The 26,899-nt window shown below is 39.8% G+C and overlaps 1 protein-coding gene across 4 annotated transcripts; it reads left to right on the forward strand.

Moving 5' to 3' along the window:
- The first annotated feature begins 1,093 nt into the window (after positions 1-1,093).
- On the forward strand, positions 1,094-25,025 carry rxrba (retinoid x receptor, beta a). Of its 4 annotated transcripts, XM_085147932.1 has the most exons (13): positions 1,094-1,336; positions 2,126-2,274; positions 4,622-4,857; positions 5,367-5,520; positions 5,614-5,793; positions 8,660-8,680; positions 10,469-10,629; positions 10,871-11,000; positions 13,610-13,742; positions 16,410-16,445; positions 18,179-18,270; positions 18,398-18,503; positions 19,063-25,025. In XM_085147932.1, the coding sequence occupies exons 2-13, from the start codon at positions 2,259-2,261 to the stop codon at positions 19,208-19,210; spliced, it is 1,413 nt and encodes a 470-aa protein (XP_085004058.1). In that variant the 5' UTR covers positions 1,094-1,336; positions 2,126-2,258; the 3' UTR covers positions 19,211-25,025. The 4 variants fall into 4 exon arrangements, with proteins under 4 accessions (XP_085004058.1, XP_085004060.1, XP_085004059.1 ...); XM_085147934.1 differs by lacking the exon at positions 16,410-16,445 and having other exon boundaries at positions 1,095-1,336; XM_085147933.1 differs by lacking the exon at positions 8,660-8,680 and having other exon boundaries at positions 1,095-1,336.
- Positions 25,026-26,899: the final 1,874 nt, after the last annotated feature.

The raw sequence follows: 26,899 nt of genomic DNA on the forward strand, positions 1-26,899 counted from the left end.
TTCTTATATTTTATGTCAAAATGTAAGCAATGTCAAAACTGCAGTTCATTAATGGTATAATTAATTAATCTAGGTAAAATGCACAGGCTGGCAGACCACATGAAAGCAAGAAAAGCATGACAGGAAACGTTTTTCATTCATTCTAAACTAATAAATCTGAACTCAGCCAGTTCAGCCAGCTTGCAATGTCGATACAGCTCAGACACAAAAACTAAAAACTGAGTAAAGCTAACTAAACTAAGCTGTTACCTTGATAAACATTCCCGAAAGACTAATGTATGACAGATATATAAGCATTAATTTTGGCAAAAGCAACAAAATCTGTGACAATTGTGAGTGCCAGCATCTCTTCACTGATGAATTTCTTCCATCAAGAAGAAATCGTGCATTTAACTAGTGTTAATGTATGAATAGAGGCATCTACGCTTGAGTCACCTTAGTACTGTGAAATCATTACAAATGATGTGACTTCTCCTCAGATCTCATTGCTGTTTCTTTTATGTTTATATAAACTGATTGTAGATGCTTCATCAAGTTTTAAATGATTTCCCTTTTACATAAAGCAACAGACTTTTCCAACATCCCTTTTTAAAAGGAAAATGGGAAAAAAGATCATCAATAACAGAAAACAAATCTGCTTGAACATTCTATGTTGTTGCCAATACAGCTGTTGAGAATATAAACTATTAATAACTTTCACAGCTGATATATTTACAAAGAATAAAAAGTACATTTGTGGTAAACACAGCTGAATTTGCATTGTATTGGGACATGCATAGCTTTTTCTTGATAACACCACAAAGAAAAAAAAATTCTTTTTTACCTTTGCAGGTGCAAAGCAGCCACTAACATGTTTCTTTTTCAACCATCAGTCTCTTCTGTATGCCTTACATATCTGCACCTTCTGCAATAACAAAAGAATATTTTTGAATAATTAGGTAGTTAAGTGTTTTGAATACTGAATCTGAAAAGACCACAAAGGCTATAAAGGATTATTATGATTAGCATTGATTTCTCAGTAACCTTTTCATCTATTCAGCTGACACTGAGCTGAACTAGTCTTGACCTCTTGACCCTCTCGCTGGATGTTGTCTCCCTCACTCAGTGACATGTGGGGCACAACACTCCGCACAGTCCACGTCCTGCTTTAAGAAGCAAGGGAAGCCAGCGTTGAGCTGTGAGAGAGCACTAAGCCAAATCCTCCACCATCATCATCATGTTTTCATCCTTGCAGGGGGAGGGAGGGTTGACTACGAGGCAAAGTGGGGGGAGAGACAGACACACACGAGGCCTAGTCGCCACATCTTTTCATGCGGAGAAGCTGAGCCGCTAAACCGTTAGTAACTTCCATTTATTTGCACGAAATATTTACTTAAAATATTCAGCATGTTTTTAAAAAGATTGCATAGTTGGGGGAAGAAGGACTGAGTGATGGGGTGGCTTGTTCTCGGTAGTTTCGCTCTCCTTCGAAGCTTTCGTGGTAACTAGCATGCTAGCCAAGTTACGTAGCTAAGTGTAGTTAGCTTTAGCGATAGGCTTGTTTTGCCAACTTAAACTATGCTTTTCACGCAATTTATTACCAGAGCTTGTTAGCTTTAACGGAAGTGTTAATCGGTCTAATGCCACTTGATTTTGATGTAATGCAAGCCACTCTGCTTCTCGGTAGTCACAGACATTGCAAGTTAGCTAGGTTAGTTTACGAGCTTTGGCTAACGTTGGCTAGCATGGAGAAACGATGGGTTGTTGCCATCTGTCTGGGCTCCATCTCTTTTGGTTTGGGGTGTTTTATTCACCTCGTTGGACCCAGATAAGATGAGCAGTGTTTTTGTATCAGCATGCTGCTTATTTGCGGAGTATAACACGGGTGTTTTGATCTGTACTGTAAAAGACAATCTTGGCATCAGCTGAGCAGCTGGCTGCTTTAAAACGTCCAGCTGTAACGTTACGTAAAATCACCCAAAATGTATCAAATACGCAAATATTTCTAATGCTAAGCACAGGTAGAATTCACAGCCGTGTAAAGATAGGAGCCACGATAGTTTTGTTTTGCATCTTTATGCCCAAATGGACCCTCTGTGTCACACTCCTGTTTTATACGGTGCTCTTTCTTCTGTTGGAATTTCAGAGCCGTTTTTGGGTTCCCAAAAAAACTCCGGCCCGGGCCTCAGTCCGCGGTCTAGAGTTTGATATCGGGCTGTTAGAGACGGAAGCACGTCGGCTTGTAGCTGTCAGTCAGCCCCTGTGCCCCAACCACCATCATGGGAGACAGCAGAGGTAAGCAAAAGGAAGAACTAATGTGCAAAGATTAATCTTTCAGCACTGCAGACAGGATTATTGTCTAGATGACTTGCATCTGGAAACTAGTGTTAATAATAGATCAATGTTACATTATTATCTGTTGTAAAATCGTAGCTATGAAAGATATGTGGTATGAAGGAACAGAAACTAAAACAAGACTTGCTTAAACATCACAGTGCTAAAGCTTAAACAGATGTGTGTGTGTGTGTGTGTGTGTATGGGTGGATGACTGGATGTGTAAAGCCTTTGGGGTCCTCAGGGCTATGCAAATACAGGCCATTTACCATTTATGTGTTACATCTGACACAGCTGACCAGGTAGACGTTGTTTTTTTTTTTTTAATAAATCAGTATGTGGTGTCCAAAATATCACCTGCCATTCTTCTAAAAATAAGTAGGGTTTAATAATTGTTTTACTGTTAAAAATAAAATCTCCCATTTGATTGAATCGGTGTTCAACTTGCCGGTTCTAATGTAGGAATAGAATTAAACAATGCACTATAAAAACATGTCAAAGCTAAAAAATAAATTATGTATATAATTCACTGTGAGGCAATCATAAAGTTGTTACTGTGCTAAAAAGAAGGCACTCTTCACTCTTTGATTCTGTTTTTCATTAACCTCGATCCAAAACGTTTCAGACTATCAGCACTTTGAACCTTTATTCCCAAGCCAGGAAAGTAATAACAACTCATGCCAGTGATGGGGATTTATTTATTTATTTTCCCCTGAAATACATGGACAGCTGAAAGTATGCACCACTTAAAATTAAACACATACACAAATCTGAGTAATATACGGCACAATTCGTTGACTTTGTTGATTTGTTTTTGAAATAACTGTTTTCTTCTCAGCCTGCAGTAGATGATTTGTGAGACAACGTGATTCCCTGATTTTTGTTCCTGGGGAAAAGGGGGGGGGGGGGGGGGGGGGGGGTGATTACATCAGACGGCAGCCAGTACATCGCCCACAGCAGCAAGAATGCAGCACAGCCAGCTGTAGAAGGGACCGACTAGTTTAAGGAATGATGATGGGGAAGAACACAATTTACATATTATTTCCAACAATATTTTATGTCATTATTTTTTAAAATAAATCTGATTGAAATTGCACAGTCAAATAGGGTCTTCAGACAAATAAGTACATTTATTCATATTAATATTCATATTTTTCACATATTGCACCAATAACATAGAGCAAGCACACATTTCTACTAAAACTCATGCAAATTGCTGTAGTAAGAAGATTTTTATTTCCTTTAGAAATGTAAGGAATAACTACTGAGTTCCATTTGACTTAATTTCGCCCTAAAGTCAATGTTAAAAGCAAAGAGAAATTTATATCACCTCATCCACGATAACACAGGTATCTTTACGTATATAGAAATGGCATATCTTCCCGAGAACCAAAGAAAAAAAGTATCTTTCAGTTTAACTTTTTTTTATAATTTCCTGCCTCTATGGAGCTAAAAGAGGCCACCCAGTCACACGAGATATCATTGGAAAGGTCAGGATGTCCTAAATTGAGCACATCAGGACTTAGTAGGGTTGCTTTAGTAAGTCAAAAGATATAGACCAAAAACAAATTTCCATTAGGACATAAATGAATAGGCTGGGTCTCAGGAGGACATCATGATATAATTAAATGAGATGAGCCTGGGCACATCTGTTGTACGAGTAGGAGCCCTGTGTTTGCATCCAATGATAATTTACGGCTCAAAAAAGGAGCTTCTTCAGCAACCTCCTACAAATCACAGTGCTTTGCAAATGATGCAGGGAAGCTGTTCCTGATAACGGTGGAAACCACTTAAGGCCGAAACAAACTGTTGACTACAACCAAGCTGTGAAGGAGTCGATACTTCCTGCTGGTGACGTGTGACCCAAATGTAAACAAGTGACTCAACTGAGCTTTGCTGGGGCACTGATCCTTGCACTCCTTATGACAGGAAGAGCAAACGGTGGATGGACATTACTGATGGGGTTGCATGGTTGTAAAGCAGCTTATGAAAAAGCTTGATCCACGATGCAACATCCCTTGTAGAAATAATGTTTTTAGTTTTGTCATGTGACAATATTGTGGAGCTCCTGATGACTTAAAGGCTTAAGTTACTTTAGGTATTGTTGAACTAAAGTGTTAAGTAGTTGTTTTATACTTTCTTAGTGTAAGCGCTCACTTAATGCAGTTTGTTTTCCATACTTTTCACACACATCTAACTGATGAAACATCACAGAGAAAGCCATCCATAGACGTAGGTGTTTTTGCTGTGTACTGTTATTATGAATAATGAAATTTACTGTATTGTTCATCTTGCCGTTTCTTATCAGATTCCCACAGCCCAGACAGTTCGTCTGTGTCCTCCCCACCTTCGGGCCAGCGCTCCCCTCCGCTGGTTCCCTCAGCTGCAGCTTCAATGACCTCCCTGCCTCCCATCACCACTGCCGGGGTCAACAGCCCCATCAGCAGCATTGGTTCCCCCTTTTCTGTTATCAGCTCTTCGCTGGGGTCGCCCTGCCTACCTGGCACACCGTCAGTGGGTTACGGCCCAATTAGCAGCCCCCAGGTGACATTTTGCTTTGAAGTATGGTTCAGTACATGTGGATGTATCCGTCATTTTGTAGGATTTAGAGCTTGCTACAGCTAAAGTGATGGCTAAACCAACTTTACTCTGTAAATCAGTATCATTCAAAATATTTCACGTTGTATATGCTCAACATTAAACACAAAGTATTCAAAAAATGCTGTTTTTGCTTTAGTGTTTGTCTTTGATATCAGAAATGTTTGTTCTTTGTTGTGAGCCCATTTATATTGTTTTCTGTTTTTTGTTATTTACATGGAAGATTCTAATAGCTGTCTGTTTACAAACATTTGGCAGAGAGAGAAGAGTAAGTAGGTTAAAAATTAGGTGCAAAGTTTCATTTTCAGTGTCCTCTAAAGTTTATAGTGCAGTCTTGATCATAATATTAAACACAGTCTTTGGATTCTTACAGAGATGAAAAGGGAATAGTGAATAATGTATCATAAAAGGCCTGGTTGTCATTGCATTTTGCATCTTTTCTGTTGCTTTCTCAGATCAACTCAACAGTGTCGATGTCGGGGCTTCATGCAGTGAGCAGCTCCGATGATGTGAAACCTCCACTGGGCTTAAAACAGCTGTCATCTCACAGCCCTGGGCCGATGCTTTCCCAGAAACGTCTTTGTTCCATCTGTGGAGATAGATCCTCTGGTGAGTAGACGTCTAAAATACAGCTACTTTTTTTGTGTTGCCTCTGAGTTAGTTTCATGTATGATTAAAAGCAATTATTCCCTTTTCTCTTAGGTAAGCATTATGGAGTCTACAGCTGTGAGGGCTGCAAAGGTTTCTTCAAAAGAACTGTGCGAAAAGACTTGACCTACACCTGTCGGGACAATAAAGACTGTACTGTGGATAAGAGACAGAGGAATCGCTGCCAGTACTGCCGCTATCAGAAGTGCCTGGCCATGGGCATGAAGAGAGAAGGTGAGCCAGCAGGAAAAGGCCTTGTAATCTGCTTGTTCTAAATCTTCTCTGTGTTATTCCTGTTTATCCAAACAAGTTTAGGTTAAATACACAAAGAGCCAAATATTCACACACAAAATACTTTCTGCATCCTTTACAACTTGCAGTGTCCTAAAATCCTTTTTTAAAGTTTTAAAAGGTTTTTTACTATTAATAGTTGGACAAGAGTGTTGCTGATTCAGCTTTGCAATTTATTCTTGTATAACAAAAGTATAATGTCCTGAAAGGCACTTTCAATTGGCCCAGTGTTGTGTTTCGGCCTTGGTGCCTTTGCTGCAGGAACCAGTATCTAAATTAAGTTCCATTTTAAACTTCCAAAAAAGTCCCTGCCTTGTACTTGTGAAAATGTAATGGGTGGGGTTTGCAGCAGTGATCATTTCTGACTGGTGGAGTAGCCAACATGAAGCAATTGAGCCAGCCCCTCACAGTCACACTGCGCAACAGTTTGTAAAAATCCGTTTGGTTACTTTAAAGTACGCCACAGAAATCTTTGGTTACTGTTTGTAAACACAGCTTTGAATCTTGGCCCTAATGTCCCCATTCAAAGGGTGAGAGAGAGAAATGGAGAGCAGCTTCAGTGAGCCGAAGCACGAGTGAAGGAATGGAGAGTGAAAACAAAGAAGTGAAAATAGGACATAAACATTTTTCTGAAATACAAATAAATAAACTCACATCTCAGTACAACCCTGCTCAAAACTGCAGCTTTGCCAGATTTTGTGTGAAGTTACCAAAGTGCGCATTTCTTCCATTGTGGTTGCTCTGCTGTGTTTTTGTGTGCACTGTAGTTCAGTCTGACACAGCCTGAACGCTACCTCTGACATTGATTTGTCCTGATCTAATTTTGTGCTTTTTTCCACAAATTAATTTGACTAATTTGTGTCTTTAGACCGCAGTGGAATAAACAGAAAATATTTTAACTAAGGTTTTAACTTTAAAAAAATTGTTTATCTTTGTGTCACTACCAATGAGCTTTATATCTGTCCCATAAATTGGATTAAGGAAAAAGAAAATGATATTTACTCAGACTTCATGCCTTTTTAACAGTTATTAAACAATAACAATGTTAAAATGGATGACATGGCAATTAGCACGAAACATCAAACGCCATTCAGAATTCTCACTGCTGTCCTTAAGAAACCTTTACAAACACCTACTAATCTGTATCTTGCCTTGTACAAGTGTCTTAACACTGAAAGTTACATTATATCCATTTTAAGCCGGCCCATCTGAGATTATCTGCTGCTAAGCGTCTTAGAGTTGAGTAGTGTAAGTAAGCTAACCATATTGCACCCTGTGCTTTCTCGTGTCCTATTATTAGATCAGCACTGAATTCCTTACCGTTGTACAATGCATATTTTAGGAACATTGATAATGACTTAATGCAAGTTAAATGTAAGCTATGTCACCACTGTTGTTGCTGATATTGCCACTGTGGTTATGGAGTATTAAGACGGCACAGATTTAGGAACATTGGAGGCAGCATGCTTTCTGTGGGACTTAATGTCTGCATAATTTGCAGTTTCTGCAGCCTAACACTGAGCCTAACTTTTTAACTTCACCTTACATTTTAAGAGCTATGATATACCATAAAAATAAAATTAAACACATCTGCTTGCAAATGTTCTTCCTTTAATTTAAGCTGTTTTCACACGTTAGCACTACTCCATGTGGTTTAGGGTGAGAAAGCTGCTTAGTGCGTTCAGTAGGCAGCGCTAATGACATCATTGCAGTAGAGGTAAATGTTCTGGACTATGTACCGGAGTTATTTGCACATCACCACAGTCCACCTTTTTACAAGGGAAGTGGCAAGCTAACGACTTGCTAATGTCACGCTCACTGAGTTTGTGGTTTGTGCTGTAAAATAACAATATAGAGAAGTTGACGGCTGCAATACATGTGTAAAAACTATTTAAAAAGACACTTCTGTCTTAATCTGATGTCAATTTAACAAATTGGTACTGTGCCTGTATAAGCACGCAGTTCAGTTAACGGTAACAGACACGATGGCAACCCCACTAGATCTGTCCAACCAGAGCAATCAAAATGGAAGGCATGCAAAAAATCCGAACCAATTCATATGAGATATCTTTATTGTATATTTTCCTCACCAGTCATAACAACAAAATAAATTATTCTTAACAAGCTTCCATGTGATTCCAGGCATCATTCGGTCGCTGCAAATTTGAGTAAAGCTGCTGGAAATGTTGCTGACGCCACTGTTGTATTCCTATCTGCTACAGATTGTCCACGTGACACAAATTTCAACATTAGAAGTTATACGCAAAGCTTTGTGTAGCTGTCAGCGCTCCTTTTAATTTGCTGTGGCCAGGCAGATTTGTCCACACATCTACTTTGTATGCTTCCCCCAAAAGTGCTCCACGCTTGCTACAAAATAATATAATAGAAGTAACTACTCTTCCTCTGTGTCTGCAGCTGTCTGCATGTACTTCTGCAAGGGAGCGTAATCTCTGCCTGACACTCAGATTAGAGAGCTAATCTCACTTCATGCTGATTATGGAAAAGACTTGTATCTTAAAGGGACTGTAATGATCTCTTAAATTATATGCAACTTCCTCTGCTTTCTATTCTTGCCTGTTAAATGTCACAAATCATCCAAATCTAATTGATGAGCTTGATGAAGCAGCAATGCTACATATTCCATGACTGAAAAGGCTTTAATATGTGTACGATGGAGGATAGAAAGAGCGAGTAAAGAGTGGTAGAGAGGGAGATGGGGGTGGGTAAGCCTTGTAAACACTAACCCCTTTCCCCCTCTCTTCCTCTTTTTGTTTCCTCTCGATCTCTCTCCCCCACCCTCCTTCTGTAGTGGCCAAGATGAACGACAGATGTAAGGAGAAGAGGGAGGGAGGGGTGTGTGTCTGTGCCTGTATGAGTGAGCAGGAAGCAGAGATATTACATTGCCTATCAATTAGGAGCAGCTAGTTTAAAATATTTTTCCACTGTTTCTTGCCAGTGCTGAGAGGAGGACCAGTGCCAGCCTCGAATTACTTCCCCATGTGTTTTTAACCTTCATGGTTACAGGGAAAGTTTGCTGAGTATGCCCACTCGTTCAGTCATCATTACACTAGTTTAAGTTACCTATTCTTCGCTCTTAACCAGGTGCAGCCCAGTAGAGTCACACTTCCAAAAGAGGTCCGTTCAACCGTGTGGAAACATTTATTTAAGAATAAACTGATGCTTGGTAGTACCGTAGTAAGAATACTGTGAGGATACGTATCCAGATTCTTTTAATTAGCCAACCAGCTGTTGTCTTGCACTGCAGACAGACGCCACTTCACCGTCTCATACTGGAGCTGGCACTGGTAGTCCCGGTTCTGTTCTGCTCTGCCGCCTTAGTGAGCTAGCCGTAGTGGCAGATAACCAGTCCTCCACCTGCTGCGGTTTCTGGTTTCAGTAGCCTTCCAGCTCACTGCAGATCTCCCAGCAAGCAGAACCAGAACTACTGTCGCCAGCTTTAGTCCAGGATGGTGGACAAGAGAATCACTGGAGTGGCAGCTGAATGACTTTAGGACTGCCACAATCAGCTTGTACACTTATTAAACAGGCTTTATTTGAAAAAAATCATACAAAATCTAGGTTATTGGCATAAATCTGGTACCTTAAACAAACCAAAGCGGCCAAGTCACATAATCTGCATCTGCTGATGTCTGTAGGATATCAGACTGTCAAAACATTTGACTGCAAATCATTTGTAACGGACTATGAATTTGATTATTTTAACGCAATTGTGCGTTTATTTCTTTTAAAAAAATCTGGTTACTGTGTATATTAAAAAACTCCCACAAAAATAGGTCATCGAAAGTGAATATAAAACCATATTTTTATTAAACACAGCTTTTTAATACCTCATGAAAAGGGAAAGTAGAGTTCATGGATTTATATCGATTGCATTTACATGGGCGCTGTCTGCAATAACTAGATTGCTTGAACTTTATGAAAATAGAAACCTAGTTTTATTACAGCAGGGATTTAATAGTTCCAAAAACTTTGTTCCAGCCATTAACTGTTAATTGCCTGGAATTGGAATTCAATCTAGGAAAAAGCGCTTACACTCTGAGTTTGATTTCACTGTAATTTCTTCCTTATTGTCTATAAAATGGTTTGTTAATAATTTATGTGGTATGTCTTAATTGGTCTATTTCTGCCTTAGTTGTGGACCTGAAAGAAGTATGAAAGACAGTATGAGAGACTTTTTATGAACTGTGTATACATGTGCCTCTCTCTCCCTGCTGTTTGTTTCTTTTCATATTTCAAAATTCATTTGAATCTTTCTGCTTCTTTCCTTTTGTATGCTCAACTCTCCCTACACCAATCTTTATCCCTCATTGTTCACACATTATCTGTTAATCTCCTTTCCTGCATCTCTCACTTTATTTACCTTGGCTCATTCTTTGTTTATTCTTGTTCTCCACATTTGCCTGCCTACCCAAATCATTTGCTTTCTCGGCCATTCCTCTGCTTGTGTACTTTTCCTCCTCTCATAATAACATACATTCACTCATTTTACCCACCCACATTTTTTTTTCTCCTTTCTGCTCTTCCTACTTTTTCCTCCCTTCCAACCTTCTTGCCCTTTATTGTTTTCCCCTGTGTTCCTCTCTCCCTTGTCCTGCAGCTGTCCAAGAGGAGCGGCAGAGGAACAAGGATAGAGATGGTGACGTGGAGTCGACCAGTGCAGTCAACGAGGAGATGCCAGTAGAGAAGATTTTGGAAGCAGAGATGGCCGTAGAGCAGAAGACAGAGCTGCATGCAGATGGAAGTTCGGGCGGCAGCTCTGTGAGTAGCCTGGAGGTGGAAATAAACCCTTTAGATGTTTTTAACAATAGAAATAATTATCAAAGGAAGTCAGAGTTTAAACAAACTGTATAGCAGTTACACGTTTGTGTTTCTTGAGCTTTGCATGATACAGTTACTGTTAGACGTCAGATTAGTTTTAATATTATTCACAGGCACATAGTAATGCATTAAAGCTGCAATGAAATCACTACCACTCATACTGTAAATCTGCTTATTTCAGCCCAACGATCCAGTCACCAACATCTGCCAGGCAGCAGACAAGCAGCTCTTCACGCTGGTGGAGTGGGCCAAGAGGATCCCTCATTTCTCAGAGCTGCCCCTGGATGACCAGGTCATCTTGCTACGTGCAGGTAAGTCAGACTGATTTGATCCGGTTTAATGACTCAGATGAGATTCTACTGGTTTTACTCTTAGTTAAAACTATCATGATATACTCCAACAGTTTTAAAAATGCACAAATAACTAGAGATGGACCGATCCGATATTATGTATCGGTATCGGTCCGATACTGACCCAAATTACTGGATCGGATATCGGCGAGAAATAAAAAATGTAATCCGATCCATTAAATATCAGAAAAGCACCTCACAAAGCTTGCTACACGGCGTAACTCGGCTCATAACTGTAGCACGTCGCAGCAGTGTGCCTCACGTGATAGAGCCGCTGTGTGTATTTGTAGCCTTGCTAGCAAACCAGCATTTCATCTCCGAGGAAGTTTTCCCAAAGAGAAGTAAAGCAAGTGTGTAAGTTCATCTCTGAATGTTTGTAAAGCATTCCCACGTTAAGCTTAACAACCGATATATGGAGCGACTGCCTCTCTCTCTCTCTCTCTCTCTCTCTCTCTCTCTCTCTCTCTCTCTCTCTCTCTCTCTCTCTCTCTCTCTCTCTCTCTCCTGCTGCTACTGCCATCGTGAAACTGCTTAATGATCAGCTGATCGGCTTTTCTGTCACGAGTCCGTCTCTCTTCTTAGTTTTTGGCCCACTTCTCACCAGAAAGAGGAAACCAGCGGCTGAACAACAGCAGCACTATTAAGCTTGATAAGCTGTTGTTAGAATTTATTTAATATTACTTTCTACACCAGGATCTTTTTCTATGTAGCTGACGGCTGGTAACTGTGCAGGGGCGGATCTAGCAAAGTTTAGCCAGGGGGGCCGATAGGGCATGAACAGGCAAAAGGGGGCACAAAGACATACTTTTCTTTCTTGTTCTCATTTAAAATGTCTAGTTTTTAATAAATAATTATCTGAATCTTACACCCAAAGTTTTAATCTGATGTAAAATATATAGAAGTCCATTACTGTATATAGTAACTGTTAAGTCTAATATATCCTAGTAAGCTATACTACTTTTTCCTTTGGGAAGATACCATCTGTACAGTCTGCAATTCTGTTGAAGAAAGATGTTGAATCTATTTAATTATTCTTGAAAAATAATTTCTTTCTGTGCATTTTTCCCCCTGCATCAAATTAAATTTGATTACATTGATTAAGCATCATGAGGTGGAGGGTGGTTCCCTATTTTTTTTTTTTTTGCTGGGAGTTTGCAACCCTATTAGTTAGGTTGCTTAATATTTCTGCTAAGTACTCTTTAAAATACCAGAATAGGGAGGATGGAGTAGGTTTACGTTTATTAGATTGATCAGTGTTGCTGAACTATGAAATATTTTGTTGTATTTTTTACATACAGGTATAACAGAATAGCTAAAGTGTTGTTATTTATTTAAACTTGAGTATAAACTTATACAAAATGCAGCAAGATATTAAAAAAAAAACGTTTTATTGATTAAAAAACACACTATATCGGATTCATATCGGTATCGGCAGATATCCAAATTTATGATATTGGTATCGGTATCGGACATAAAAAAGTGGTATCGTGCCATCTCTACAAATAACAGGGCGGTTGTTGCAAACAATGAACATTTTTTTGTGGTTCTTTGTAACAATGGCATTATAGTTTGATCTTCACCATGCATGGATTGATATAAAGTACACCATATGGTCTGTCCATCAAAATTGAAACATTTTAATCTTACATAATCTTCAGTTCTCAGGATTTATATTGTGCTGTAACCCGATCTTAAAACTTCCAGTGCAGCTTTTAGCCTCACTTGTGCATCAAAGAAGAATGCAAACATCACTTTTGCTGATCAAATAAATTCAGGAAACAATTTAACAATGTTAAGTTTAACTCTTTGATGTTATTTTGATTTCATTATTTTGGTTTTTAAGATCCATTGTTACGTCTTGTTCTCAATAAATTTCACACTGTGTCAGTAAAGATTTTCAACTTGAATAATTATTTCATCAATCATGTTTCATTTAAGTGTTCCCATATTTATTTACTTATTTATTTATTGAGCAGTATATTTGATGCAGTTATTACAACAGCAGCCGCTACAGCCAAGACAAGCTAAGCATAAACCTGCACACTATTTTTGCAAGGGTATTTGACATGTTCTGCTTTTTGTGCTTTGTGAAGTACAGTAAATTTGGGTAATCTCTTGTTTCTGACGGGTTGTCACATTGAATGGATCCGTGTCTTTGATTTTGCACACATTTAATGATGAGTGTTCTGCCTGATCTCTCCCATTTTTCTGGGTTTTGCAGGAGCACAGTAGCTTGTGACCCACTGAGGCTGGGTTTGTGTGTCTTAGCCTTGAACTGGGGATCTGTCTCATGTATTAGCCACTGCACCAGTAGTTGCTGAATTTTATTTACATTTTTTATATATATTTAAATGATCAGGAAATTATTTAGTCTCCTGCCATTTTTTAGATGCAACCAAAGATTAAACTCGACCAAATTCAAATGAAGGCAATTGTGTGGTTAAAAACTTGCTTACAGGATGAAATGAAAGCTTTTATAAACATTTATTAATAAATAAAGTTTAATGTATTTGTTTTTTAAACATGAAATAAACCTCATTAAAGATACTGAGACGCCAACTTTTCAACAGGCTGGAATGAGCTCCTGATTGCGTCGTTCTCCCATCGCTCCATCTCGGTGAAGGACGGGATTTTACTTGCCACAGGCCTGCATGTCCACAGGAACAGTGCCCACAGTGCAGGTGTTGGAGCTATCTTTGACAGGTAATGCCACAATGTATGGAAACACAAACGGTGCAACTGTGACGCACAAACAACATTTGGGACTCTCTGCAGCTTTAAGGAGAAGAAAGCATGAAACCAAAAAATTGTGTTCACTGGAGTGTTTTAGCTTTGTTATATAAGTGCATTTTCAGAAGCCGTTCTACTTTGAATCTCAAGTGTACTACGTCTACATGTATGCAGTATAAAATCCTGTACTACATAGTAAAATTAGCAGATCCTGGAAAGCCAAAATGAAATCCCTTTTGGTTTCTCTGGATAGTGAACAAGAATCGAGGTTACAGCGTTCATCTTTGGCTGGCTGCAGCTGCTGTGTTCTGCATTGGCTGTAATTGGCTGAGAGACTTTGCTTCTGTAGTGCTGCCTGTAGGATCACAGCGCATGCCAGGGAGGCTGGTGACTAATACTTAGCAATAGGCATGCATGCAAACTCCTGCACACTCAGTGGCATATCACTCATTGTATAATGTGGTAATGGCTGGCAAATGTACAATCTTATGTGCAAATATGAAATGGAAATGTCTTTAAAAATATGTGACTATAATTTAATTACTGTGCAGAACGTTTTAGAGGCCGTAAGTATGTTAAAAGGTGTTAAATCTTCCCTTTTTTTATTATCTTTTTCCCACCGACAATTTCAGTACGACTGGCTTAACATGCATAAACAGATTTAATTATAAGTTAAAGATGTCAAACTTTATGTTTTTTGAATTATCGTGCTTTAATATGGATGCAGATATACAAACGGACACTTTTATAAATGATTAAAGTTCTGATGCAAACTCCAGTGTGTCTACAAGAAACCATCAGATCACAATCCACGTAGCGTTTATGACCGCAGGCCAAAGATTGAAAAGTTGCCAGCTTCATGAAGGGGGTATATTTCCCCGACTGACCGCCAAGTCGCACCCCAGGCATGTGTGGCTGCGCTGAGCGGGGGTTTTCCCCTCATAGCCGAGAGGTTTGCTGGACGAGGACCCAGAACAAAATGGTGCACTGTTTGTTTGCAGTTGATGCATTAGAAACTTTTCAATTTACTCACATAATTGTGGCCAAAACTATTCATCACTACATACGTGGCCTCTCTAGTCTTCTGCATTATTTCAGCTTCCATCGTTTAATACTTAGGTAAGGTGAAATAACGTGTTTCATGTCATGATGGGATATCAGACGGTTTTTGCCTTTGATTTTAAAAAAACTATGCGTATTGCAGCTCTTGGTTAATCTTCTCTAAAGTTTTGGCTTGATCACAGTGTTTTAATTCACAGTAGTTGCACATTAATAGATTACTAATTTGCTACAAATGGTTAATCCTGGCTTCAAATCCAGTTTAGTTCAAATCATGCTGGGCTTGTTGCAAATGGCTCGAAGGTAATTTTCTCATAGCACTGCTCTCTACTAGCAGCAGGCTTCTGTTTCCGCTTGGCATCAGCATCTGTTTGAGTCTACTGAACCATATTTTATGAAAGAGGATGTGGATATTTCTTTGTAACACATTACTCGCTGTAGACATTTTGCTTTAATACCACAAACTCTTTAAAAAAAGAAAAGAAAAGAAAGAAACTCCACACACAAAACTGAAAAACACATCATTTAACTACACGAACTAACAGACAAATTTCAGCAAACACAAAAGCTGAGCAGGTCCAGATTAATACGATGTAGGTTTAAAAGATGTAAGTCTTAATAGTACCATGACGCTGGTGTCTTATTTTGAAAGGTACCATCTTTCTTTTGAGTTTGGACAGGCAGAAAGTAAATTGATTATTGCACATCCTTTCCTGTTTGCTTCCCTGGTCAATGACCCTTTCCTAGAACAAGCAGACCCAGTCCTTGCCTAGCAGTGTTTCATTCAGTTGAATACTAAATTATGGTCATTGCTGACCTCATTCAAAGAAGCTACTGAACAGTTAAATTTAGTATATTATTATGCTGCTACTGACTAGATGGCCAAGAGGAAAGATAACGCAATGAGCACACACACAGAAAAGAAGCACACAGTGACCTTTTGCCTACATACGCTCCACATTTATGTGAAAATAAATCAATGACAAAGGTAGAAAGCATCTCTGCTTTACTTTGTTGTTGTGTTTGTGCTGTTTTAAATGTGTTTTCTGTTTACTGATGTTTTATTTTCCTTTTTTGTGCGTGGTTAATTTGTTGTCCTGAATGTTGTATTCTGCTCGTCAAGCCTCTGTTCTTCATCCAACAGACACAGTTCAGTGACATTTACTCAGGTTACTTTCCAGATCTGTTAACATTTAGCTAGAAAAATCATTTAAACGTTGAAGGGCCGTTTCTGTAAGATGTTTATCTGCTGTCCTGCATTTGGCTCATAAAATCTGTTACAGCCTGTGCTTGTTTTAATACATGTGCAAATCATTGAATACTATATACACACTATAATGTAATAAAGCACATCAAACTTCTAACAGAGGTCCACATTTAGCAACATGTAACAGTACATGCACAATAAATTTTCAAATAAAGCAAACCTTAAACCAGACGTCAAATTTAATACAACCGTGTCACATCACATGTAAGCGTGGACTACCTGTGCACTACCTGTACAGCTGAAGGGCTCAGAACAGAAACTGTACTGTAACTGTGTAATGACATTGTAATAACACATTGTGATTGAATACACAGGGCGCACAATGCCGAGGTTGGGGCCATATTTGACAGGTAATTACCCCACTACACAAACACTTTCCTTGAACCCCTCCTCTTTAAGTCTACCTTAAAACAAACAAACAAACAAACGACGTGGAAACGTTGATGCTGTCAGACTTTCCTGCAGCCTTACAGCTGCAAGCCAGGTTCTTATAACAGGATACAAGTCTGAACATCACCTACTAAAAATTGTAAATGATCGGCGTACTGTCAGACACCATGTGTTGTTTGTGGCTTTGAATGCATCCTGTCACTGAATGTTTTGCACTTTGGCACTTCATTTTCTTAGAGCATAAAGTATATTTAGGTTAGACGACTGCAGAGTGAAACTAAATGTGTGGACTGCCTTTGTGAACAGCAAATACTGTATTACCTAAGTCCTCGGTTAAAGTTTAGAGCCCCTAATTTACAGTGGAGGTGTTGTTAGCTGTCATCAGATGGGAAATACCCGTAGTATAAAAATAATGACACGTACTCTGGGTGTACCCCATAAATTACTCGCTTCCTCCACGTTCTCAAGTAAAAAAAAGGGGGGGGGGGGGGAGGCATTTATCCAGAGCGCTGCCGTGCATAAAACAATTGATTTGGCAGTGCATCGTAATGTTGGTTAAGGTGGTGTCTGTTTAAAAAAAAAAACAAAAAAAAACAACATTAAAAACAGATGTTCGTTTCTGATCAAGGAGGATGGAGAAGCAAATAAGCAGTCTCTAACAGTCATCACTTCTTCCTCTTCCTCTATAATTGTATCCCATTCCTCTTTCACTCAGTTCGTTTGCCTGGAGGGGAAACACTTAATAGTTTGCAAAACGCAACGTCTACTAAAGATTGATAAATGCATTGAATGAAATGTTTGAAAATGTTGTTATTGTGACATTTTCATGTTTAGGTTGTGTTTTTGTTAGTTGCAGTTGTGAAAAATTAAAAGTAGCCATTCTAAGACATTATTTTAAAAGTGAGCATTTCATCAAAATGCTGATGACAGTCCTAGAAAAGTGTAGTTTTTTTTAAACCTTAAATTATGTTTAAAGGATTACTGTTAGGAATTACAGGGGATTATTTCCACCTCGGTCTCTGTGCAGCTCCTCACTCCTGAAACGAGCCGTTTTACCTCCTCTCACTGGTTGTGCCTTTCAAACAGGAGGCTTTAACAGCAGATGGGTGGGTCTGCTGTCCCCACAGCCACAGCTTTGTACTTGAAATGAAGAGTTAAAAAAGAAAAAAAAACTGTTTAACAGAGACAACAACAGGATATGTTCACTTCACTAAATACATTTTGGGTTTATTCTCAAAAGCTTTGGTCCAAATTATGTGTCTGTGTTTGGTAAATGAAAAATGTGTCTCTGCTTTAAAGTTAATTAAATTAAAGTTTTAAACTAAACAAGAAATTACTAAAAACATTTTTATCTCCAGTCATTGTAGATTTTGACATTTGCCAGCCATTTTCATGATAGGACAGATTCAGTCACCGGTGCAGCTGCAGAACCAGCAGTGTTCAGCCATGGCCTAACTTACAGTCATTATATTACTAAGTAACCATAAATGGCAGTGGTTTTGCCATCTGGTCTCTCTGTTTCACTTAATATTGTCTTTTTCTCATGTATTTTCTCCTATTTTTATCGATTCCCCCTCTTTTTTATTCTTCACTGGCACAATCCTTTCTTTTTTCTCCCCTTCTCTCTTCCGGCTTTTTCCTACTGTCTCCATTTGGGACTTCTCTCTTTGCATATCTCTTGTCCTCTCTTCAGGGTTTTGACAGAGCTTGTTAGTAAAATGAGAGACATGCAAATGGACAAGACAGAGCTGGGCTGCCTTCGAGCAATCATTCTCTTCAATCCAGGTACATGTGCAGGTGCAATGTTGAAAATCATTGGGAAAACTAAAATTAAACAGACTCATTAATGTCTGGAAAACTGAAGGAATTTTAAACTGTTGAAATAATGAAAATATTCTGTTTTTACCTGAAGATGCTAAGGGTTTGTCCAACTCCAGTGAGGTGGAGCTCCTAAGAGAGAGGGTGTACGCATCTCTGGAGTCTTACTGCAAACAGAAATATCCCGATCAGCAGGGAAGGTAAGATATTGCACATGTGACTGTGGGCTCTGCTGTTTACACATGCACAGAGCAGCTGATACAGTCTGCCTTTCTGAATTAGTCTCTGGGCTGTTACCAAACAAACTGAATGTTGTATCTTGATCAAATTTACTTGTGCTCATAGTGTGAAAACAGAAAAGTTATAAAACAGCCAAGAATCCTGGGCAGCATTTAATCAAGTCCTCTTAAATCCACTGACTTTGTTAAAATGAAACAGCAATTTATAATAATAATAATAATAATATCTTGTCGCTCGAAACTCAATGGAAGAGCAGGGGCAGATTCTGTGTACTATAAGCATAACTTGAGCTGTACACTGTTAGATATCGTGATTATGGACAGATATTTTATGTATTCCAACTCGTGTTTTCACAAACTGTTAGTTTTGCTTAAATACATTATATTAACAGATTATCCAGGATGCTTTCTTTCTGTAATCTGAAAACTTATTCACATTTTTTCATGCATTTTAATTGATTTTAAGACATTACCAGGTCAGTGGCCATTTCTGTCCCTCATGGTTCCTTCTGTTATACAGGTTTGCAAAGCTCCTCCTCCGGCTCCCGGCACTGCGCTCCATCGGTCTGAAGTGCCTGGAGCACTTGTTCTTCTTTAAACTGATTGGTGATACGCCCATTGACACCTTCCTGATGGAGATGCTAGAGGCGCCTCACCAGCTCACCTAGAGGAGGAGCCAGCTTTGTTCCGGTCAGGATCCAGTGCACACCAGGATTACCAACACGACCCCTCTGTGTTGGGTCATTGGCTCTTCTTGTTCTTCCTCACTTAACTGCAGCACCTGCTGGTGGACACACAAAAACACACCTTCACCCTGGCTAATTGTCTACACACACACACGCATGCAGATACCTTAAATTGCAACCATGGATTGACCTATGATGTAACTAATACACAGATAATATGGCTGTGAAAATAAGTTTCCTAATACTGAGACACACACATTTTCACTTGTTTTCCCATATCCAGTTTTCCTGCATAGGGGTTATGACTCAAGGAATACACGCCCTTTTTATCTTATATATACAGTAAATGTCTTAATTTTAAGTTAGCCTTCCGTTTTCCCATCTTCAACTCGCAGTGGGTTTTTGCTTCTGAGTAACTGATGTACCTCCCCTGTTTTTACTTGGGTTACTGCCAGTTGCACCTCTGCATATTATATCCATCACTAGCCGGTTAGTTATTCATGTTTGATTTTAGCTTGAAATCAGGTGCATAGTATTTCAATCAACTGTCCATCATCAAAAGTTTTCTTTTTTTTTGTCAGGAGGTGCCCTGTAATGGACAGGCAGAAACACCCTCCCAACGAGCTCATCCAATCTTGTAAAAATTGAAATGTTTAATGCTTTTTATTCATGCTGAAACTTGTTTAAGTTTCTATTTTGAAGTACTGTACTCATGAAATGAGAGCTTTTTCCAAGGCTTTGAAATCCAGGAAAAAGGGGGCTGGGAGGACTTTGAACAGCCAAACATGGTCCTTCCCGCCCTGGTGCGCACAGCGGGCTTTGTAAGAAGAATGACTTGAATTTATTTTCTTTTTCTTTTCTTTTTAAGTTTTATTTTATCCTTTTCTCTACTTTGGCAGATGGTTTAAACAGCTTGAGGCTCACAGGAAGTACAGCTTCATGCAAAAAGAAAAAGAGTATTCATTTAACTTCCCATTCATTTAACGGCTCCTCTTGCTGGTGGTCATTTTTATGCACTTTTGTGAATTGTAACTGTGTAAATGTTTCTGTTTCCTAGAAATGACCATCTCAGACATCTAAGATGAACTTGAAGGTACTAAGTGTAGGATTTTCTTATTGTTGTGTTATTTTCAAATCCCATGTGGTGATTTGTTATAAAAATTCGGTCACGTCCTGAACAAATAATAATCAGATTGGATGCTAACCTCAAATATACTGACTATATTACCGTTACTGTCTTGACACGCAGCACAGCTGAACATCTCCATTTGTTATGGGTTTTTTTGGTTTGTTTGTTTTAGACAAATATTTTTTTAATCGATTGTGTGTTGAACACAAAAGAGGAAAATGATTTGAATTTCTCCCTGAGCAGTTCTGCATGTAACTGAACGGTCTGTCTAAACTGAGTCAGGGAGACTGTTCAGTAAATTAACCCAGCAGTTATTGTAGTTTGAGAGGCATGCTGTGCTGCACCCATACTCTCTGTTAAAGCAGGGTTTGTGCAATACAAAAAGCAGCAGCTGAGATTTGCATAATTTGTCCATTGGCGTAATTTTGCAGCCCACAGCTCGTTATAGATCTCGTGTTGAGGATGGAGATCGGTGAAGATGCCCCCATGTTTACAAAGATCCTCGCGTATGTCGTGTTTCTCCTGGAATTAACTTGTGATTATATATAATGGAAATCCTACACCTACTACCTACTCTTTCAAAACTTTATTCACTGTGTATGGGCTCGGTGCTTGCAACCTTTTGTACAGTAGATGTAAATAATAGAAAAAAATGGAGTCATGTGAAAACAAAGGCCTGTTCACACTTGAGAACGTCAAAGATGTGGCTCCACCAAACAAATTATAAAGCTCTATTTTTAGCTGTTGAATCAACATTGGACTGGATTCCCATGTGACAACCATTAAACCTTCACCATTGAACCTTTTGGAGCCCAGGGCCAAACCACACCTCAATGCTGCTTTTGCACCAACTTCTGCCAATGTTTCCTGTAGTTCTTGGTAATTGGTTGGCTGGATTTCGTTGACAATGGCACTTGACATTTACTGTGATTGAAATTTGTGAGCAACTGAATCTGAGAATTACAGTGAAAAGTCAAATGCAGCTACCACACGATCAGGAGATATTAAAACTATGAATTAAACCGTCTACACGTGCTCAAAGGCGAGCAATACTGGGGTACACATAAAGATTTGCTGCCATTTTTGTTAGTATTTAAAAGAGTGTTGACATTCTGAAGTATATCTAGCCTTCTTTTTAGTCACCACATTGAATAGAAATTAGATACACATTTTGCAGTATCATTCTACAGGGAAGAGGCACAAGTGTCCTCTACCAGGTGCTAAATAACGAATACGGTCTTTTCATTTAAGACTTGCACATTTACATCAATGCAATTACAGTATGCAAGTACACAGACAAATCAGACAGCCGTTCTCCACTCTAGCTTAAAACTGAATCTCCCTCTTGAAGTTTTCTTTCATTTTTTAAGACCCCGGCCTTTATTTTAGTCTCCTTACTTTGGAAAATGAATACCAGCAAAGTGCTTGTACTTGTTGGCTGTGGCTGATAAGGCTCTGCTCTACCGGTCACAGCCAGAGTTAGTTTGTTTTGTAATTATAGGAAGCAGTTTGCCTGGTGGAAGCAGTGCAAGTAGCTGTTGAATTTTGGGGTCCGCCAGCTACCAGAATGAGCAAAGAGCTTCCCGCCCTGCAAATAGTCCAAATACTTCTTCTCAGAGAGGATCCGCGGCCTCCCCCATGTGATGTGGACATAGAGGCTGGCAGTTGACCTGTAAAACAGGTGTCGTGTTTAACATATAAGTCGGTCTAACCTTAGAGTTTGGTTTTGTTTCACTTCTTCTTTTTCCTTGCATACAAACGATCAACTCAACAAAGTAGTCTCCAGATGTCCATTCATTTCCTACATGCAGAGAAAGCTCATTCTCTTATGCACCATTGCTGACTCGTGTTATGTATTAGCAAGCGAAGCGAGATGGTGATAAGCTCATGATTTAGGTGAGATGCACGAGCATCTACCAGCATTCTTGTACTGTATAAGCTGTAGTACGGTCTCAGTGCTTTAGTGACTTGAGGTGGTTCAGATGAAATAATAGAGACTTGAGTGATTCTGCAGCCATTGAGCTTTGAAATCTGTGGTCTGGACACAGGTTTGGTTATCCTGAGACAGTTGGGCTGTGGATTAGGTTTTACCTTAAACAAGCTTTTGTTTTTTTCCTCCGTGTGCCGCTCAGAGAGTATGCTGACTTCAGGATGTGTGATGGTGTGAATAATCTCCTCTTCTGGTTGGTTGATATCCTTGAAACTTTCTCTGCAGGATTTTAGCTTTGGAGCTTCCTCTGTTGAATGTTTAAGCCTGCTGCTACTGCACCGTGTTTATACCTTTGGGATGGGAATCATTATAGAGCCAGTCACAGTGCTGGAGGGTTCACTAGTTGACATTAAGTACTAGACACACATGCAGAGTTGACTGAACGGACGCCGATTTCTGTTGGTGATTCTTCAAAAGTCAAAATATGCAACTTGTATACTCATCGTGGTTCAACTTGTCATGCATTATATCTGTTGTGCTTCTGGCATTAGTTCATTTTAGCTTAGTCTGTTACATTAATATTAATTGGCAGTAAAATCATTTAGGTATTCCCATCCCTCCATATAACAGCAAAGTATTTAAGTTGTGCTATGCTATTTTTTTTTTGATTCCTTTACTTTTTGCTATGAGCTTAGCCTTTAGAAGACAATAAACAGAAACAGTAAAACAGCGATACAGTCGTTGCAGGTTTTACGCGCTAAGACGTTTCAAGCTTTCAGGCTGACTGTCCTGGCAAAAGCTGGTGGTTGGGTGTTTTTGTTTTTCAGCTTTTGTTTTAAGGTATGTGTGTAAGGTTTTATGCACATGTGTATGGGATCTTCTGCAGCTGCGCCTTTTGACTGGCAGAAACTGTAGCTTTGGCTGTGACTTGCTGAGCGTTGTTAAATAAATTAGTTGCGTGAAATAATAAAATGGTGCAGGAAAGGGAGCCAGGCTGGAGGGGTGATGAACTTGCCCATTGGCCTGATCTCTGTCAGTACAGCCCGGCCTCCTTCCTTCCTGTACTGCCCCATCTCCACTGCCTTTTTTTTTTTTTTTAAACTTAACATTCAGTCACCCACATGGGCTGAAAATTGTCGGGCTTTCCATCGGAATGGACTCGGACCGTTTGAAAAGGATGTGAAGCTAATCGTGGGACAAAGTGTTGGAGAGCTATGGCGAAGGGATCCCGTGGTGTGTGTCCCTCTTTGCTTACTTTACTTGACGGCAGAGCTGCGGCGATCTGTGGTCTCCACCGAGGGGCCTCGGGATCGCGCCGCACCGCCAAAAATGTTTGTCGTTGCGACCTTGTGCACTCAAGGCAGACGCATGCTGTGACCTTTTGACTGTGTAGCAGTATTGTTGTCGCCATCTTTGTTACATTTTGAAATGACTCGCTTTTGAGAATAAAGACGTTGATTATAAATATGCTTTTTCCCGCCTGCGGGCTGTGACTGAAGATTTGATCACCGTGTTATGATTGGACGTTTTAACCCAGGCGCCAAGGCCCCTCCTGTTTGATCAGTGAGTGCTAAAGAGTGTGCTGTGCAGCCTCGAAACCGCCACCACCTTCACTGGTTTATTTATCACTGCCAAGCTGTTTGCAGCCATTTTTAAATGCAGGGCCACTCAGTCCCCAGCGCTTGTCTGTCATGTCATATGTTGTGATCGTGCAGAATGTGCGCTCGCCTCGGCCTGTCTGTGATGCTTACTAACGGGGGCCCTAATAGGAGTTGAATGATAGCACGTGTGGAGAGGGGACGTGCTGGTCACAGGAGAGAGTGGATCAGTGTTGTGGACCCCTCTGGGTGCTCAAGCTGTGCATTGGTGCTTAATAGCCTGAAAAGATCTGCTTTGGTTTATAAAGGAGAGGGGAATGCATCGATGAGTGAAACTAGGATAAGGAACGATTTAAGAGGGCTAGCATAGCCTAGTTCTGGACCTGCTCTTCTTAAGCTGGGTTTGGTTTGGTATTTTTGCCGCTGGGTGTTACCTGTCTGGCTAAAAGTGGACGTTTGAAAAGCTTTTCAGAGTTTGTTTTAGATTATAAGGGAGAAAATATGGTTCTAACTTTAGAGGAAACAGTGCATAGCCCACTAAAATGCATAGGTGTGGTGAGCAGGATCTGGTTGCATTAACTTGATAGGAAGGATCAGCTGAACTGGATTTCTCCGCTGAAGGAGAAGGTGGTTGTGTTTGAGGTTGGACGAACCGCGAAGAGTAGGTCAGAGAGCCGAGGAGGGAGGAGAAGAAGGGCAGGGACAAGAACTCAGATCAGGTGTTCGGTTGTTGATCAAGAAGAAAAGCAGAAAAACTATTTTCCAGTAGATCTAGAATCTTCCTTAATTGTTTACTCTTCACTTTAAAAACGTCACACACACTTTCTTTGTCTCGTTTCTTGTATCAGTCTTTTCAATCTATGCTATTCATATTTTGTTTATTACAAAGTATTAAACAAATACGAGAAGTGTAAAATCAGAATGGAAGAATCTGTCACTCGTTATTAATTTCTCTCTTTCTCGTGTGTCTGTTCTTTGTCCTGTTTGTATCTTACTCCATCGTACATGTGGAGCTGATTGACTATTGTGTGCTTTGGGGATTGAAAGAAGAAAAAAAAAATATGAAACTTTTTTTTTCAGTCATTAATTCTGAATCTCGTTTCTGTTTGTTGTATCATGAGTAAAGGTTTTAATACTGTACGAGAAGTGTTTGTCTTTTTTTTAAGTCTATGAGATGATAAAAGTTACCAGAGTGCACTCAGTTTCTTTTAAAACACCGACTGACCACAGATGTAAGGGAACGTGCCGGCTCTGCTCCGACTGCCTCGGGAAACGATATCCTCCTCAGTCCAGCAGGACCCCAGGGCCCCGAGTGACCACTGGCACCGCACTCCCATCTTTCCACCTCTAGAGGGAGCACTGACCTTTTTGTCCTGTCCAATTTTCAGCAAACGTGGTAAAATTGCTTTGCATTTCTTTCCCGGCCTATGTTGCACACCTTGACCAATAAGGATGCAGCAGACCTAAGATCAGAGCATGCTTTGCTGATAGGTTTCACCCCGACACTGGTGGCTCTGTTCTCTCTGCTGCATATTTAAATGTTAAGAAAAATGTGGGTGTGAGTTTGTCTCTGAGAGATGTAGCCAGGGGAATGCTCTTTCACTTTTGTGCCACCTCCTTTTTTCTGTCTCCTCCCTCGTCTGACCGTCCATCAAAAAAATCTCCTTTTCCTCCTGACTAAGAGAAGCTTTAGCTCACTATGCAGAACCATGAGGATTTGTTTTAGGTCTTTAACTTTAATCCTGAATATGTTTATAATCAATAGAAGTTTGCAGGGAGTCAGATAAATCAACTATTTTAGACCACGAAGCACCTGTTTTTTATAAGCCTGTTCAGAAATGCTAGTTATTTCATACCTGTAACTACTCTCCCTCTGTAACATGGGAAACCACACATTACCATAGAAGCATAACAATAATACTGTAGCTGCTTCTGGGTTTTTCAATCTGATTTATGCCAAAGATTACAGATTAGACTGGAGGTTTTTAAAAGCTGAAATATATGGGTCAGATTTGTAACACCTTCCATCACTTCAGAGCAGAGAGGTGGTGAATAAGCTTCAAATCACTAGCTGGTCATGGTTATCCTGACTTGGATAAGTAAACTAAGACAGATTAGAAGGATGCTGAGCGTCACTTTGAATGCTACAGATGTTCGAGCCAAGTGTGCCACTCTGAGCGGCTCCTGAAGTACCACCTGCTGCCAGCAGAGGGCGCAGGCACAATAAGGTCTCTGTTCTGGAAGCTCAGTACAGCCAAGTCAGCAGCCTCTATTTAGAGAAGACCCTATAACCTCTCATCTTGGAGTGGTAGACAGTCAGTTTCCCAGTTTGATCCAGGAATATATTTGTCAAATGATGTTTATTTAGATTCCAAAAAAAGGTTTCCACCTGGTTAGAGTCACTATTTTCCCGTAAAGTTGTATTTTGACACTAAACACAGCATTTTGAAACTTCTGAAACATCACTTTTAGTGAATTAAAATAACAGCATTTAATTATAGCTGACCTTTAGCTTTGCGGTCTGTTTAAGTGTTTTGCAGCTATGCTGTTGCCTGGGCCTTTAACCTTTTCTAAGGCCCATTAGCATCTTCAGAGTTTGCTTTACTTCCTGCCTCACGTTTCCTTCCTCATCACAGTTTTGCCTCTGTTGTCTTGCTTTTTGTCCACTCTCTAATATTGACTGCCTGCATTTTGTCTCACTTTCTTTCCTGCTCTGTCCCCAATCTCCTCCTGGCTCTCCCGCCCTCTCACCCCTCCCCTCTCCTGTCTTCTATTTGAGGCTGAGGGCTGTAGAAAGACACCTTTATACCAGGGGTCAGATTCCTCCTAATTCCTGCTTAGCGAATGCCGATTTTTCACCGGGTAAATGTTTTTTCCCTGCGCTGAATAAACATGATGTGTTTGAAGTCACTTTTTGTGGATCCCGTGTGGTAGAATACCCCACACATCGTCCTCACACACACACACCTGAGGAGGACAGAGCTTTATTGAGCCTTAAACTCTTTGGAGAGGCA

The sequence above is a fragment of the Neolamprologus multifasciatus genome, chromosome 22 (genome assembly GCF_963576455.1).
Source record: "Neolamprologus multifasciatus chromosome 22, fNeoMul1.2, whole genome shotgun sequence".
In the NCBI taxonomy this organism is placed as follows: domain Eukaryota; kingdom Metazoa; phylum Chordata; class Actinopteri; order Cichliformes; family Cichlidae; genus Neolamprologus; species Neolamprologus multifasciatus.